This window comes from Ambystoma mexicanum, chromosome 4q, assembly GCF_040938575.1.
Source record: "Ambystoma mexicanum isolate Mex_15411 chromosome 4q, UKY_AmexF1_1, whole genome shotgun sequence".
NCBI classification, from domain to species: domain Eukaryota; kingdom Metazoa; phylum Chordata; class Amphibia; order Caudata; family Ambystomatidae; genus Ambystoma; species Ambystoma mexicanum.
Window position 1 is genome coordinate 446,499,163 of NC_090928.1, and position 17,460 is coordinate 446,516,622.

Consider the following 17,460-nt stretch of genomic DNA (forward strand, 5'->3'; position numbering starts at 1 on the left):
ACAGGTCAAAGAGACCCCCCTCCCCTTCAGTCCCCTCCTTGTGATGTCTATGACTCGTCAGGGGACCCCCTGCCACCAGGGCCCAGGTGGTGGGTGGACCACTGGCCGACACATGGATCAAACGTACTGTATTAGGCTAGATCCTGGAAACCATTTTGAAAGCCAGAACGCCATTTTAAGACATGATTCCCCGTGCACTGCAGCACGGCCCCCACCTTCAGAGAGTCCTCGCCTGCCCCTGTTGCCACCGCTCCCTGGCAGATCCGCTGAAAGCCCGTTCCCACGAACAGTCGGACATGAGCTAGTGTTAGAGCAAACACTGTATCTTTCACCTTCCGCAGTGCATCATTATCCTCAGCGTGACCCGGGTAGCGGTGCTGTGTTGGAAAATAACTGTAAACCTTCCTCGATGAAACAAAAGACTCAATCCCACACCAGGAAACTATATATATATATATATATATATATATATATTACATGGCCACGGTAGTGGCCATGTAGTTATGGTTAAGTTGCTGTTTCCATAGGAAGAGCACTTTTTGGGCGGCTTATAACTTCGCTCTACCTGGACGGATCCTCACCAAACTTTGCAAAAAAAGTTGTTGGGTCACTGATTTTTTTTGCAAAGTTTGGTGAGGATTCGTCCAGGGGGGGAAAAGTTATAGGGGGGGTCCCAAAACTTTTTTTTTCCCATAGACTGAATGGGAAATAACTGTGCGCACGGCTACAGCCCGAACCGCTGGACGGATTTACACCAAATTTGCGGCAGGAGCGGCGGCCTGGTCCCAAAAGCGTGCTTTTGTAAATTTGGTGTAAATCTGTCCAGTAGTTTTTTAAAAAATGATCAAAATGTAAGGCAAAAAAATTAGTGATATCTGCGTTCGCTTCGCGGACGGACTTCCCTGTTCGCTCCGCGGACAGCACCCCGATTGGCCCATGGGCTTGCGTCATGTCCGCGGACATGCAACGTGTTCGCTGATTGGACGGTGAGGGGCGTGGAGCGCGTCAGAATTTCTGTGGCACCCGCCATCTTGTATTCGCAGTCGACCACATACAGCGCAGTGAAACGTGGATAAAAAATTGTATTTAGTGCCGTGTGTTGGTGTGTAAGAGTGTTTGGGGAGGGTTGGGGAGTATGAGATAGGTTCAATGTTTTGTTTTTTCATGTGCTAGACCTTTTTGTTGCGTTCGATTTGTCCGCGGAGAACACGGCTGTTCTGACATTTTGTAAATAAACTAAATGGTGGGGTGTTTAGAGGACGGAGTATGTGTCATTTTTGTTCGCAAGGAAGGTAAAAATGAGCTATGAACACTCGCGGTGTACTTATTTATTCGTAAATACACAAACTGGGGGTGTCCTCAGGACGCTGTCCGTATTGTAATCTGTCTAGTTGAATGTGTTCTAAGAACACTCGCAGTGTCCCGAAATGGTTGCAATTACACAAAATGGGGGTGTTCTGAGAACGTTGTTTGTATTGTTCGTTGTCAGGGTGAAAGTGTTTTAAGAGGACTCCTTTTGTTCGCTAATAGTACAATTTCCTAGGGGCGTCAACCGACTTTTTGTCCACTAAAGAAACGATAAATCCGGCTGGTGTGCGCCGATATTATGTGATAATCCTATGACTGGCGCTATTGACCTGGCTGACTTGCTTTTGCAACACTAAATCATATCTCCCGCCCCTAAGCCTGATATTATCAAAGCATTCATATTCCCCGCCTTTCTCTGTGACGTTACAGGGTGCGTAATGAAACGCGCCCAGTCGTCTCCAGTACTTTGCGACTTTATACAGAACCCGGAAGACAACACACATTATGTCACAACACAGCGCGCCACAATTCGGAATATGAAACTGTGATTTAAAAGCAAAGAGCAAGATTGTAAATGTTGTAAAGTACATTTATTTGACTTCAAATGTTTAGAGAATATTCAGCAATTTGCATTTGTCTTTGTTGTCGATCCACAAAAGTTCATGTTGAGACACGCGATGTTCCTTTGCGGTACAGAGAGTGTTAGATCAGCTTACAACGCCACAATTCGGAATATGAAACTGTGGTTTAAAAGTAAACAGCAGGATTGTACATTTGGTAAAGTACATTTATTTCACATGAAATGTTTAGTGAATATTCAGCGATTTGCTATTGTCTCTGCTGTCAATCAGCAAAAGTTTATTTGGAGCCACGCGTTGTTCCTTTGCGGTAGATAGGCTGTTGGTTTATGATAAAAGCAGTAAATGGTCGCTCTGATAATCGGAAGGTTGCTCCAACAACGAGCCATTAGACCACCCTATTGGTTGGTATGTTGTTTGTAGCCGCTAGTACTGCGAAAGGGCATATTGGTCCTTGGCGATTGTCCCATAAAATGGTGAGGGTCATGAAGTTGCATATTTGGACTTGCACCTGGCAGTTGAAGACCCCATCCGCTGGAGTCTGTAAATCGTGACATAGACAAAATGGGGCCACGTACCTGTTTTAAAAAACATAAATTAGTCTCACCAGCCGATCTTCATTAAAAATCATCATTTTATTTATTAGAGCGTGAAACTATTTGCTATCGAAGATAGTGCAACAAAGTATGTTAATAATAAAATAATAATATTTTTCCATTTATATAGCGCTAAGAACCGTGAGGTATGTAAGCAGTGCTTATTATTAATCACGGTGTGTGGTGCTCATTTATCGACCACGGAAGGATGAAAGGCTGAGTTTCGCCTTGCCGGGATTCAAACTTGCGTTAGCAAGCTGTGCACGGATGTCAAAGCGAGCGCTGTACTCGCTGTGCCACTTGACAGGCTACAGTGAAGTGGCACAGCGAGTAGAGCGCTTGACCGCCTATAGACCGGTTAAATTATTTCTATTAACCCACCCTGTATCGTCTGCCTTTTTCAGAGCCCTCTAAACGACAGGGGATCAATTTGGCGGTGATAGTGCGCGGTAGAAAACATTATGCCACTTTCAACGAACAAGTTCAACTTGAGCGGTCTTTAATGCTACGCTATTGTAATTATATTTGGTATAAAGTAATCTAAAGGGTTACTTACAGTACAATTGCAATTTCCATTGTCTAGGTGTGGTGCAGTCCCAAAATACGACTCCGCGTGTGCCAACGATCTTTCGTATAGTGATATAATATGTAAAAGTGGTTACGTTTCAGAAATTTCATCTTTATCTTCTCTTACGTTTTAGCAACACTCCTTCAAGAGAAGTCTTTCATCACAATCTCTGTCTGTCAAGGTCAAAACACAATAAAACCTTATAGTCTGCTTCGTGAGCCTCTCCGGGGCCCGAGAAAAAAATGGAAGCAGCTGACCTTCACTGTGAACGAGCATAAATTCTTACTTTGCAACATTCTGTGTAAAGCCATCTGTAGAAGTTGGTTTTTGCATGCCATGTTTGTATATTGTTTGCGTGATATTAAAAAAACTTTGTTAAAGGGACGTTATGGTTAAGTTGCGCTATTAAAAACCTATGAAATTCAGTGAAAAAACTTTGTTAAAGGGACATTATGGCTCAAAGTAAAACCGAAAAACTCCTGAAATTCGCCAGTTATGGTAACATAAGCAACCATAACTGGCGCCACCGTGCACTGCTAACACTAACACCCAGGACATCAAAGATGACATCACAAATGTCATTGATGACATAACTGATGACATCACATGGCTGGCTCTCCCTTTTTATCCTTTACTGACATATCGAAGCCACATAGTTTTCTTCAGTAACAGTCAGGAAGTAAAAATTGAAAAGGTACTATATTTGTAGACTTAGGGTCCTGTCACATCATATGAAACATGTACATAGCGGAAAATACAGGCTTGAAAGAGAGCAATCCTTTCTGTGCATGAAGATAATCATTATGGTTATCAGCACTTTCTCATAGTTTTATTTTTATTACTCTACCTTCCCTCTATATGCTCATATTTATATACATTATACTCACTCTCCATAGAGTGAATGGGAAAAGAATTTTGCTCGCGCATACAGCCCAAACCGCTGGACGGATTTCCACCAAATTTGGACCAGGAGCAGCGGCTTGGTCCCGAAAGCGTGCTTTTGCAAATTTGGTGAAAATCCGTCCAGTATTTTTTTTTTTTAAAATGACCAAAAAGTAGGTAAAAAAAAATTCGTGATATCTGTGTTCGGTTTGCGGATACACTTCCCTGTTCGCTCCGCGGAAAGTGTCCTGATTGGCCAATCGTCACGGACATGCAAAGTGTTCGCTGATTGGACGGCGTGGAGCGTGAAGCGCGTCAGATTTTTCGGTAGCGCCCGCCATATTGGATTTGCGGATGTCCCCGGACAGCGCAGTGAAACTTTGTTCAAAATGTGTATTTTGTAGAGTGTGTTGGTGTGTAGGAGTGTTTGGGGAGGGTGGGAGTGTATCAGATAGGATGAAAGTTGTGTTTTTTATGTGTTAGATGTTCTTTTTGTGTTCGATTTGTTTGCGGCCATCACGGGTGTTCTGAAATGTTCTAAATAAACTGACTAGGGGGTGTTCTAAGGAGTCAATATGTGTCAGTTTTGTTCGCAAGCAAAGTGAAACTGTTCTAAGAACACTCGCAGTGTCCGGGGAGTGTTCGTAGGTGGTGTCCTGAGGACGCTGTCCGTATTGTTCTCTGTCAAGTTGAATGTGTTCTAAGAACACGCGCGGTGTCCTGCAATGTTCGCAAATAAACAAAATGGGGGTGTTCTGAAGACGTTTTTGAGAACACTCCCGGTGTCCTGAAATGTTTGTAGGGGTTGTTCTGAGGACGCTGTCCGTATTGTTCTCTGTCAAGTTGAATGTGTTCTAAGAACACTCACGGTGTCCTGAAATGTTCGCAAATAAACAAAATGGGGGTGTTCTGAAGACGCTTCTAAGAACACTCGCGGTGTCCGGGGAGTGTTCGTAGGGGGTGTCCTGAGGACGCTGTCCGTATTGTTCTCTGTCAAGTTGAATGTGTCCTAAGAACACTCGCGGGGTACTGAAATGTTCGCAAATAAACAAGATGGTGGTGTTCTGAAGAGGCTTCTAAGAACACTCGCTGTGTCCGGGGAGTGTTCATAGGGGGTGTCCTGAGGACGCTGTTCGTATTGTTCTCTGTCAAGTTGAATGTGTCCTAAGAACACTCGCGGTGTCCTGAAATGTTCGCAAATAAACAAGATGGTGGTGTTCTGAAGACGCTTCTAAGAACACTCCCGGTGTCCGGGGAGTGTTCGTAGGGGGTGTCCTGAGGACGCTGTCCGTATTGTTCTTTGTCAAGTTGAATGTGTCCTAAGAACACTTGCGGTGTCCTGAAATGTTTGCAAATAAACAAGATGGTGGTGTTCTGAAGACACTACTAAGAACACTCCCGGTGTCCTGGAATGTTCGTAGGGGGTGTCCTTAGGACGCTGTCCGTATTGTTCGTTGTTAAGTTGAAAGTGTTGTAAGAACTATCGCGTTGTTCTGAAATGTTCGTAGGGGGTGTCCTGAAAACGGTGTCCGTATTGTTCACTGGCAAGTTCAAAGTGTTCTAAGAACACTCACATTGTTCGCGGACATTAAAAGTTTCCCATAGATCATAGTTGAAATGTTTGACTCTATGGATGTGATATGCTGCGGTGGTTGTTGCCAGGGCATAGAGTCTTGGGTGCATGGCCATTTGTCCATGCACCCAAGACTCTATGCCCTGGCAACAACCACCGCAGCATATCACATTCATATTTGCTTATAACTTTGGGTGAAAAACAAATGTATAAGGAACAAAGGTATTAGATACTATAGATGTGATATGCTGCTATGGTAGTCCTTATTATTGTATACTTACTGTTTGGTCTAGTAATGGGAGTCCATGTTTTTCTTCTTCATTTCTGTGATAAAAGAAAATAGGATGTTAGTATTAGTATTTTGTAATGACTTATTAATATACTTTTATTTTTTTTCGACCCTCATATTTAGTAGAGTACAAATCAGAGTACTGTGCAATTTGCTCAGTTTCTGTATTTGTTGCTAAAATCATTGGGAGAAAAAAAAATCCATGTTGGATTAAAAAAAAACCCTTTTTCTGTTATGCTACAGTTTATTTGTTTGTTTGTTTTCAGTGTTCACTTGTTGTTTCTGGCTAATGCTTTATACTTTGCTTTGTTGTATTTTTTTTGGAGCAGTAACAGATTCTTCATTTGTTTTGATATTATAAAATTTTGGAGCAGTTAGATACCAATTGGCATATTCTAACTGTCTATTTTTTTAATATATTTTAGTGGTTTTGATTTACCTATTTGGATATTGTTAAGTTTTGGGACAGTTAGATACCAATTGGCGTATTCTAACTGTCTATTTTTTTAATATATTTTAGTGGTTTTGATTTATCTATTTGGATATTGTTAAATTTTGGGACAGTTAGATACCAATTGGCATATTCTAACTGTCTATTTTTTTAATATATTTTAGTGGTTTTGATTTATCTATTTGGATATTGTTAAATTTTGGGACAGTTAGATACCAATTGGCGTATTCTAACTGTGTATTTTTTAGTCTAATTTAGTGGTATTCATTTATCTGATTAGTTGTTGTAGAATCCTTGAGCAGTTAGATAGCTTTTGGAGTATTCTAACAGTTTATATTTTTGTAATACAAATTTACTTAAAGGTTTAAATACAGTTTATTTATCAAATTTTGGTTTTAAGAACATCAAATAAGCGTTTGTAAGATTTGCTGGTAATCTCTGCTTTAGAGTAATGGTACTATCATTACATTCGAACCATCCATATTTCTTTTTTATGTATGCAGTGCAGTGCCCTGAATTGGTTGTGGCTCCTGCGTGGTAGATTATACCTATTGTTGTGAAGGTTTTCTTACCAAGTGATATTTGAGCATGTGTGAATCCAGTCAGCTTGCAGTTGTTTTTGGTACCATCTGCATTGTAACGTAGAAGCATTAGTATTACGTATTTACTATGTGTTTGTATTACTAACGTGGAGCGATTATCTGAATTGCAGGTAGAGCATAATCTACGATGGTTTGCATTTTGTACAAGTTGCTGAAATGGAATGGATTCACAATTTGGTATTGATATATATATGAAGCGTTCATTTGGGATTTCTTCTTGTGTCACATTGTTGCAGAGAGTGCATGTATGTTTCCACATGTATGAAATCTGAAAGATTTCATTTATAGGTATGTTTTTGTTTTCCAGTACTTGTAGTAAGTACATTAGAAATTCTTGTGGATCTTCCCGTGAGTTTATAGTGAATTTCACCATTCCAGCACAGTAGTCCAATTGTCATCTTATTCCAAAAACACTATATGTGTTGTCAGGATTGTTTGCTGCATTTCTGTGAAGTACTAACATTTGCAAACACAATGGGTCTGTACTGTGTGAGTAAATGTTGTCAACAATTGGTGGTAATTAAAATAGAATATTCATTGCTACATTTGCATAGCAACTTACACCAACTATATTTGAGAATTTAAATGGTCCAGGTAGTTCTGTATCTAACTGCTTTTTTGGAGTTTGTCTTCCTTCTTTAAAGAAGTACCTGGTTTACTTTCTCTAATTGATTTTTTTTGTTTGTGGTACTTGATGAAGTATTAGTTTCTTTTACTCTTTGGAGGATTTGCAGTGACGTCCTGTTGCATTTCTGTTTGATTTAGTTTTCTTTTACAAAGTTTTAGCTTTTGTGGAACAGACTATGTGTTTAGATGGTGAGTGTATAGTGAGCGAAGTCTATTATATTCTAAAATGCAAGGAATATCAGCGTTTACTTTACTTGCATCAAAGTTGATTAGAAATAGACCGTCAAGTGTACGTAAGCGTGATAGTGCTATGTAGCTCATGCCTTCTTTAAAGACTGTGCTACCAATATCTATCATTGCTTTGTCTAGGGTAAGACCTTGTGATTTATGAATTGTGACTGCGTATGCAAGAGTTAGAGAAAATTGTTCTCTGCGTACATACATATCTTTGAAGAGAAGGAATCTAGCTGTTGAGTGTCCTATCCGTTTTACTTCTGAAAGTTTGTCAAAGAGTATATTGACAAACTGAATTTTGTTGTCACGTGGGTATGTTTGAAAGCCAACAACTGTACCCAGTACTCCATTAACTAGTCCTTGGTCCACGTCAAGGTTACGTTTAAGCATTACTCTGCAATTTAAGGATAATTTTAACATCTTTTCTAAGTCTGCTGTGTTTGAGATTGATTTTTCTAAATTATTTAGTCTTGTTGTGGCTTGGTCACACATGGGTAGTGTCATACCATGTACATCTAGGTTTGTCTGTGGCGCTAATTTCCATTATTGGTTGCATTTCTTTACTTAGCATGATTTCATTGAATTTGAAACAGCTTGAAAGAGTTGGCATTAAGGCCATACAATTGACATTTTTGTGGGCTAATTGTTCCATAACATCTGTAGCACATGCATTATCGCCATAAAGTGCATTAATGTGCCGGGTTTTCAATGTTGCTTCTGCTTCTTTAGAAAGTATACCAACTCTCAAACTTTTTAAAATGTTGGCATAAGTTAGATCTGCAGATTGGCGCATGTTTTCTGTTAATTCTCTGTATTGGAAATGTTGCCAAAGGTTGACATTTCCAATGCTGCCAACAGTTTTACGGCAGAGTTTGTGCCCTAATGTTTTAAAAATAGGTTCACCTTTTACTGGTGTTAATTGAAGCAGATCTCCAAAAACAATAATGTGTTTTCCTGCAAAGAGCTCTTCATAGTCTGTTTTGAGTACTTCTTGTAATCTGAGGTGAATCAAAGCTAACATCAGGTTGGAGACCATGCTCACTTCATCTATTAGTAGCATTTTCATTTGTTTCAATACTCTGCGTAATTCCATTGCAGCTTCTGCAGAAAGTTTGTAATAGTCTAATTTGTTCTGGTGTTCTACTGGTAATAGTAGTAATCGGTGTAATGTAACACCACCTATGTTGTAGGCAGCTAAACCTGTGGGGGCAGTGACAACAGCTGACAGTTTATTGTTTGTCAATTGTTGAAGGAACTTACTAATGATTTTGATTAGGAATGTTTTGCCAGAACCAGCTTCACCACTGACGTACAGTAGTATAGGTTTATAATTATGGCAGGAACATTCTTTATTTTCATGTTTTACACCATGTGCAATTTGTTTTGTTACTTCTTGAAAAATGCGACTTTGCTCATTGTTTAGTTTTGATTGTAGTATAGTTAAGTCTTCCTTATCTTCATACTGACACATGGCGTTTTCTACTTCTATCATAGCTAATTCTGCCTCATTTGTTATTAGTGGTTCTCCCAGTGGTTCTTGGCTTCCTGTTACAGAAGGTTGACTACTGTCAGGAGTATCCTTATCTAGTTGGGTTTGGAGTTCTTCTTCAAGTTGCTGTTCATTGTGCAACATTGTTTTGTACTGTGTCATAGTTATCTAGTAATTGTTCTTCTTTTCTCCATGGTTTGAAGAGTTGTAGCAGGGACATGTAATATACTTCTTTATGTTGAGGAGTCTTCAATGACAATTTGATATGATTAATTAAATTTGGTTTAGTGAGTTTAACTAAGCTGCCTTCACAGTCTGTCACTCTATATTTACCTTTTTTTTCATCGGGTTTCATATTATTTTTGTATGTGTAGTTTTGGGCTATTTGGTATCGACACATGTTTTCCAAAGTATTACTTCTGTTTGGGTAGTATGTGTCCAATAAATTGTTTTTTAAAATGTCTTGGCTGTTGGGATCATGTTTGGCTATTGTTTCTATATCTTCATGATTTTAGAACTCTTTTTCTAGATTTAGCTGGACCAAGACTTAGCCATACTATATTTTCAGATTTACCATACAATGAAGTACCAGTTAAACGATCAGCTGCTTAATAAGATCCACATTCTCTATGGGTGAGCATTTTTATGCCCAAGCTGTATAATTTCTGAGATACTGTTTTATCTGATGACAGGTCATTCCAGAGGTCTTGGAGCTCTGTCTTTTCTGCTTTAGTTAAATATGCTGTGACATATCGTGCAACTGCAGTAGAATGGTCTGCAATGTACTGCACATCTATGTTTGCATTCCATAAGTGGGCAATGATTGCATTATAATCATTGATATATTTTTCTTCTTCTTTCTTTTTATGTAATATGTATTTTTAGGTGACTTTCCTTTAACAGTATGTCTAGCTGAAGACATGAGGTTGTTTGCTTGACCTGTATTTGTAACTGGTCTAGGGAAACCAAATCGGCATTTGGTGTAGTATTTGCCTTTGTTTTTGTATTTGCGACGACAATATTTTCCACATTTGTGTCTTTGAAATTGTAAAATTTGTGCACGAAGATCACTATTTGTGGCTTCTGATGGAATTTCACAAGTGACATATTTTTCAATAAACTGTAAAACAGTGGCATCACTGTCTTAACCAAATTTAGGAGCATCTTTAATCCATAAAAGCATGTGGATATGTGGTGCTCCTCTGGCTTGGTATTCTTTTCTCCAAAAGAAGTGTTTCACTTCTCCAAGGGGAGGAACAGTTTTATTACAAATAAAATGTAGCATAGCAATGAAGCGATGGTGACAATATCTTGAAACATTAACAGGATCCAAAGAACAAAGTTCTCCAGGTGTTAGAATATCTATGTTTGTTTTGTTTTTATTTAATATGCGTAGGAAATCATGTAAATCTTCCCATGCATATGCTGCACAACTTAATGTAACAAACCAAGTGGGTGGGCCAAGGTTTCTGATCATACAACGTACATCTCCATGACGTCGAAACCAGTACTCTTTAGTACCACGCATATTTGCTAATAGATTTGTAATATTTGATTGTAAAACCTCATCCTTTTGTTGCACTTTCTCTAATAATTGTGTAGCTGTCATATTTTGAAAGTGTGATCCTGATTTTAATATGTGTGCAACTCCGTAACATAAAGTTGCTAGTTCACTTTCAAAGAGTAGGTGGAATATGTATTCCACATTTTGTCTAAATCTGGGATCTTCAGAATACATCCGTAATGAGCGGTATTCTGAAGCTGATATTTGAATAGGTCTATCATCATACCTTCCTCCTTTGCCAGTAGGAAAGAGTAGAGGAAAAGCACGTGCTTCTATACTTTTTTTCCCATATACTGATTGGCGATCCTTTTGTTTGACGCATTTGGTAAGTTTCTAGTACATCTTGTACGGTGTCATTACAGTGCAAAGGATGAATTGTATAATGGTCTAAAGTATTTGATATTGTAGCAGGATCTAGTAGCTCAAATTGACCAGCTTCTTGTGTTTCTTGAATTATTTCAGTTGTATCTTTCAAGTTTTCTTCAATATTAATTTCTTCGTAATATTCATTATTCTCTTTAAAATATTGGAAGGCTTGTCTAACTTTATATAAATCTACCAGCTGTTGCCATATTTTTTTGTCTTTTGTAGGTACTCCATTTACTAATATAATTAAAGATTGCTGCATTGGACGTTGCACTCCTAGAGTATGCACATTTTCTTTTAGATTTACTGGTAATTAAACTACTTTTCCACAAATGCCTTTTACCAATTCAGAGAGAGGTAATTTTGCTGTTTTTGGTTGAAGGCGTATTATTGCTTGAAATGGGTGTACTGTTTGAATTATGATGCTCTCATATAAATTAAGTTGTAGTAGAGGTTTTGGTACTGGGTATAATTCCAAATTATTTGTAATAGAACGTGAAGGAGTTTGGTTGTTGTCAAGTTTTGTAGTGCAATAACTGCAAAGTATTAAGAGCTCAGTTATTTCATATTTGTTTTCTGCTAGAAGGTAGAGAGCTAATTCAAACCATTTAGAATGTTCATTGTCTTCTATTTTGTATGATAGGTCCACAGTTTTTGTGTTACTTTTATAAAAAATTCTACGGAAACATACACATACATGGTTTGGTACTTCAGCTGATGTACTTTTAAATTTTAGTATTTCTTTTTTGTATGTGTTTAGCAAAAGGTTGCCATGTGTAGAATTGTTGCTTAATTGGTTTAAAGCTATTTCATTCTGTAAATGGCTTTCACTTCCAAAATATTTTTTCTGGATATAGTGAATTTCTTCGAGTAGGTCTTTTGCTGTACCAAGTAGAAGGATGTTATTTAACTTTGCTAGTGCTAAAGCAGGACTTTTAGCATAGTACAGTTTATAGACTAGATTTCTTATAGTTGAATGATGTGCTGATATCCTTTTGATATCATGGAAAGTGGCTTTACAAGTAGGTCCTGTAATGGAGGCCAATGAATGTCCTTGTAGTCCTATGTACTTGCGGACTGGACAGGTATCTATATTTTGCAGTAATTTAATTTTGATTTTGTCTTTGCTTTTTACATATTTATTGAGGAATTGGTGTAAAGATTTGAAACATTGTTTGGGAATGTTACACATTGACGTGCATGGCCATTTGTACACTAGACGTTCTGATTCAGTTGAATGGAGGGGTAATTCTAAGTTTTCAGGGCATATTTTTGTAAGGAGTACTTCTTGTTCCATTATGGTATTATTCACTTTTTCATAACCTCGACCACTGCTATTTATGGCAATTGTATTTGTTTGCTTTTGTTTGTATGCTTCTTCATTAAAATATGGTTCTGTGCTCGTAGTGTGATTCCATTCACCTCCGCAGATACTTAAGAAGTTCTTTCTGTTGACATTTCGCTTATTGAGAAGTCTTTTTTGTAATTTAGTTATTAGTTTTGTTAGTGGTTTCATTTTGTTTAACAATAAAATAAATAAATTTCTTTTGAGAAGAATTGCACTGTCCATCAATGCTTCTAAGATTAATTTCCTACGATAGGTTTTAAGCTTTGAACCTGATTTCTCTCCTGTTTTTATAAGATTTTGAAGGACTTTGTGACGGTATATTTTGGCTAAAATACTTTTCTTGGTATGCTTACTTTGCACTATATCAAAATTTGAAGAAGTAGTTTTATCTGTACTGATAGCTGATTTTCTGTTAATTGTTTTTTGGTTTGTTTTACATTTTGATAAAGGAAGCAAAGTTGTTGTACTTGAAACTTCTTGTGTTTCACTAAATGATTGTATTAGCTGTTTTGTTTCAACTTTTTTTTACAAATTCTGCTAGAGATGGATGCTTATGTTGGACACCTTTATTTACATTTGCTCTAATTTTGCGTTGCTTTCTTTGGAGTTGTCTTTTGGTAGGCATTCTTTAGGGTCTGTTGAAAAAAATAAAAAAGATATGGGTTGGGGTGTTCTGGAATGTATGTGTGCTGTGTGCATGAGTGTTTGATTAAGATGATAAAGATGTATGTAATGGTGTGTGATTGTGCATTGGGAACTAAAACTAGTAGGGATAGGTATTCTTGAATTTATCTGTCACTAAACTGGGGTTCAGATGACAAAAAAAAGTAAGCTAGTGGTGTGGAAAAGTACAAATAGTAAATCTAATGTATACAATTAAAACAGTTGTTTGTTCTATAATATGAAAATTGTAGTGGTTCAGTTGGCTAATTTGTGTGTCCAAAAATAGAAATTTGTGGGCCATTCTGGTTGTAATACGCTGTTTACGACATGGACATTTTTGGACAAAATGGTACAAAATCTCTATTTTAAGAAACCAACATAGCTGGTATTAATGTTATAGTATATTTGATTAATAATATAAATATTATGGTGATATTTTACTTACTTTTTTTTTTAAACAGGTAACTTCTTAGTTTTTCCTTCTTCTTCGAATTCGGCTGCTTCTTTTCAGGAAACTGGTCTTCACTGCAACTGTAAAAGCTTCAAATTAGTAACTTTGTTTGTATATAGCACTGTTTTTAATTTAGATATTGATTTTTTTAATTGAAATCCTCAGTGCCTTCTGTAAAACCATTAAACTAATTTATTTACATAAGATACATTGCATCAGTTCAGTACATATGATATGTTCTTAATGAACAAATTGTATTGAATGACTAACTGTAGCAAAAATAAAATATCTTTACTATGTCTTGTGAAATTTATAATATATTAGTGAATACCACTATTTCTGTAAGTAAACTGTTCTAGGTAATAGCGCCTCAATGTCATGTCTAGTTTAAAGTAATTAAGTAAATAAATAAACAAAAACAAAAAATATGAAATTGTATAAGTATTTTTATAAAGGTTTAAACATAGATTGTGTTTGCATGCAATTTTTTTGAATATATGTAGTCTATATATTTCATTTAAAAAATGTTAGTTTAACATGATTTGAGTGTGTGTGTATAAAGAAAGTAAAAAGTATAAAGGTGTATAAGTGATAGTTGATTTTAGGAAATTGAAAAAAGTACAGTAAATTCATTTTACAGATTTTACAAGGTAAAAGTCTGTTTGAAAATGTGTTCATCTACCATAGCTCTCAACTCACACGCTTTTGGCGGGTGTCACACGCCTTGTAAAGGGCAGACTCACCCGCCAAGCCTCCTGCACGCCCATTCATTCCAATGAGCGTCTCACCCGCCAAAAACAAAATCGGGTGATTTCAACCTCCTGTAAAACAAAAATGGTTGAAAGCTATGTCATCTACTATACAGAAAATATGCATACCTGAAGTTTGTGTTCATGCATATGGATATGCATGGAGCTGCAAGTAGAAATCTTGAAGACTTGTACAGTATTTGTGGTAGATGCTGCTTGCCAATGATATGACACTTGTACTCAGAGAGATTCAGAGTACATTTGCAGTGCTGATCTATGATGATGCAGTTAGATGTAGAGGTCTTGAATGTGATTGGTGCATGGTCATGTGATTTTTGAGGTACAACCAATGAGGGAATGGCAGAGAGAGTGTAGTGGAAATGGTAGAAGGGCTGTTCATGTTACGATATGTCCGCGAACATGGCGGTAGTTCCCGGACATCGGGAGTTACATCCAGGGATTTTTGGGTTCAGAAGTCATGCAAATGAGAATAAGCACTGAAAGGGATTGGTCAGGAAAGTTTGGTGGGTGTGTTGTGCCAGGAGAGATTTTCTGAGATACTCTTTTTGCTGAGAGAACAAAAGATAGCTATGGCTGTGTGTTTCAGAAAACAGATTGTTTGGATTTTAGGAGATTCGTGGATACATTGGTTGAAGGTACATGCAGAAAGCTGTGGAGTAGCTGTAGATCTTGGATTCCCACATGTGGAAGTACACTGGCATGGAGTACGTGGAATGAAGTGGTTGGATTTGCTACCTCTCTGTGCTACTTTGGAGACAGAGCAACATCCAGACATAATTGTAATTCATTGTGGAGGGAACAGTTTAGGGCATGTGACTGGAATTTTTTTGCAATTTGCTATGAAAGAAGGACTGAGGAAGGTTATGGACATGTTTCCTAATTCTCAAGTGATATTTTCACGGATTGCGCAGAGACAAATGTGGCTTCGTTCTTCTGCATTTGGTCCACAAATGGAAAAAGCAAGGCCCAATGTTAATAAGGCTGTTTGTGGCTTTCTAAGAGATTTTGGCATGTCTTCTTTTCACAATGAAAATATTATGTTTTGTAGTACATACATTTTTCGCAGAGATGGAGTCCATCTTACTTATGCTGGCAATCAGATTTTTCTGAGAAATGTACAAAATGCATTGCGACCTCTTTTGGAATTACAACAACGATTTTGAAGTAGATGTTAAGCATTTACAATTTTTGACTTACAAACACCACCCAAAGGCTCTTTTCAGAGCCACCACTTCTTTCCAGAAAAAATTACAATGTTTGTGATGGAGTAGTAACCCAATTTTTTTAATGTTCGCGAACTGTCCACAGACTTCTAAAAAATACAAAGAGCCCTGCTTCATTTATTTTCACTTCCATTTTTTAACTGGGAAAGGCGGCTCTGAAAAGAGCCTTATTTTTTTTTATTTTTGTAATTTTGTATTTTTTTTGGTTTTTCAGACACGACACACTAGGAGAGGAGGGTAAAGGGGGGGAAACCAACCACAGGGATAAGAAAGGGCGAGCTGAGAGAGGAAGATGTAGAGTGGGTTTTATTTGGGTAGTGAGCAGGTCTTCTCGTGCTCTGAGACGATAGTCTCAAAAGCACTCCGAAGTCGCTCACCCCTGCAGAGTACTGTGTCACAGTACATACATACAACTGTGACCCTCGAAAGGTAAGGGTCATCAGCATTCTGTATGGCCTGTGAGGCAGCTTGAGAAAGACGCTGTCCCACAGAGGTGGTCCTTGTGGTGACAGGATCAGAAACAGAGGATGAAGTAGAGGAAATCAACCTGCTACTTTCTTCGCAAGGTACAACCCTGCGAATAGCCCCAGAGTGAAATTACCTCAGGTGTCGCTTCATAGTAGTGGTCACAAAGCTGTAGTTACCGTGCTTCCCGCGACTGAGTATCATTTTGCACTCATTGCAGGTAACATGGTTCGCACGAGCCTTAGGACCATTCCCATGATTGGTAAATAACCGCCACACCCAAGACTCACGCCTAGTGCGCGTAGTAGGGATTTCCTCTACCTCATTCTCTTCTTCCTCCTCCGCATCCTCAGTCCTGTTCCCCTCTTCAGGCCCTTGGGGAGGTGGTGGTGGTGGAGGGGGTGGTGGTGGTGCTGAAGCAGGTGCAGCACCAAGTGGCAGTTCAGCAGCCAAGGATGCCATGTCGATGATGGTGTAGTCTGCAGGTGGCAGCAAAAATCACTTTGTTCTGAAGAATAGCCAGAAACACAATGGGAATAAGCACTTGGGCGTGGTCTTTTATAGGGGTGCTTGTGCGCGGTCCGCGGACATGCGCACTGTGCGCGGACAGATCGAACACAAAAAAAGGATCGGAAAGTTTCAAAAGGTATATAGAAACTCAAGATTGCTATGTGGGACTTGTGGCATGGTGAGATTTTATTGAAAAATATTATGGATTAACTGAAAATGTACTTTTAAATTGTTCGGGGACACGAACAGTGTCCGCATTTCAGGACACACGATGAGCGTGGGCGCGGTCATATGATCTGTTTGCGAACTAGTCTGCGAAGGAAGCGCCTGTCCGCAGGACACCAAGTGCACGGATTGATGTCCTACGGACACTGTTCGGGTTCTGAAGTAATTAAAAGTGCGTCACACGTGAAACGAACATTTCATGAGACAGCGTGTGTTCTTAGAACAGTTTAAACTTGGTAGCGAACAGTAAGGACAGATCTAGTGTTCTTCAGGACACGTGTAATTTAGTTTATGTACGAACATTTCAGGACACCAATTGTGTTCTTAGAACACTTTCAATTGGGTAGCGAACACTACGAACAGTTGTACTGTTGTTCAGGACACATCATTTTCGTTTATTTACGAACATTTCAGGACACCAATTGTGTTGTTAGGACAGTTTTAAGTTGATAGCGAACATTACGGACAGATATAGTGTTCTTTAGAACACTTTAATTTTTGTTTCTTTACGAACATTTCCGAACAACCGCGGTGTCTGTGGACACCTAAATTGGTTTTATTACAAGGAACTGAAAGTTATTACAACACAATATAAGAAAAGTAACTTTATTTCATATATATATATACAATTATGACTGGGAAGGTGGGGCAGAAACAGAAACAAAAACAGGAGAATTA

General features: G+C 38.3%; 1 protein-coding gene across 4 annotated transcripts in view; it reads right to left on the reverse strand.

Moving 5' to 3' along the window:
* SANBR (SANT and BTB domain regulator of CSR) overlaps window positions 1–17,460 on the reverse strand; it is a 1,021,507-nt gene that overhangs the window by 482,440 nt on the left and 521,607 nt on the right. The window contains exon 14 of one of the 4 annotated variants that reach the window (XM_069608019.1): window positions 1,946–2,464. The exons of the other annotated variants lie outside the window; for them this stretch is intronic. Within the exon in view, the coding sequence (XP_069464120.1) occupies window positions 2,285–2,464 (180 nt within the window). The 3' untranslated portion in view covers window positions 1,946–2,284. Of the gene's footprint in view, window positions 1–1,945; window positions 2,465–17,460 lie in introns of those variants that run through there. 4 annotated transcript variants of the gene reach the window in all.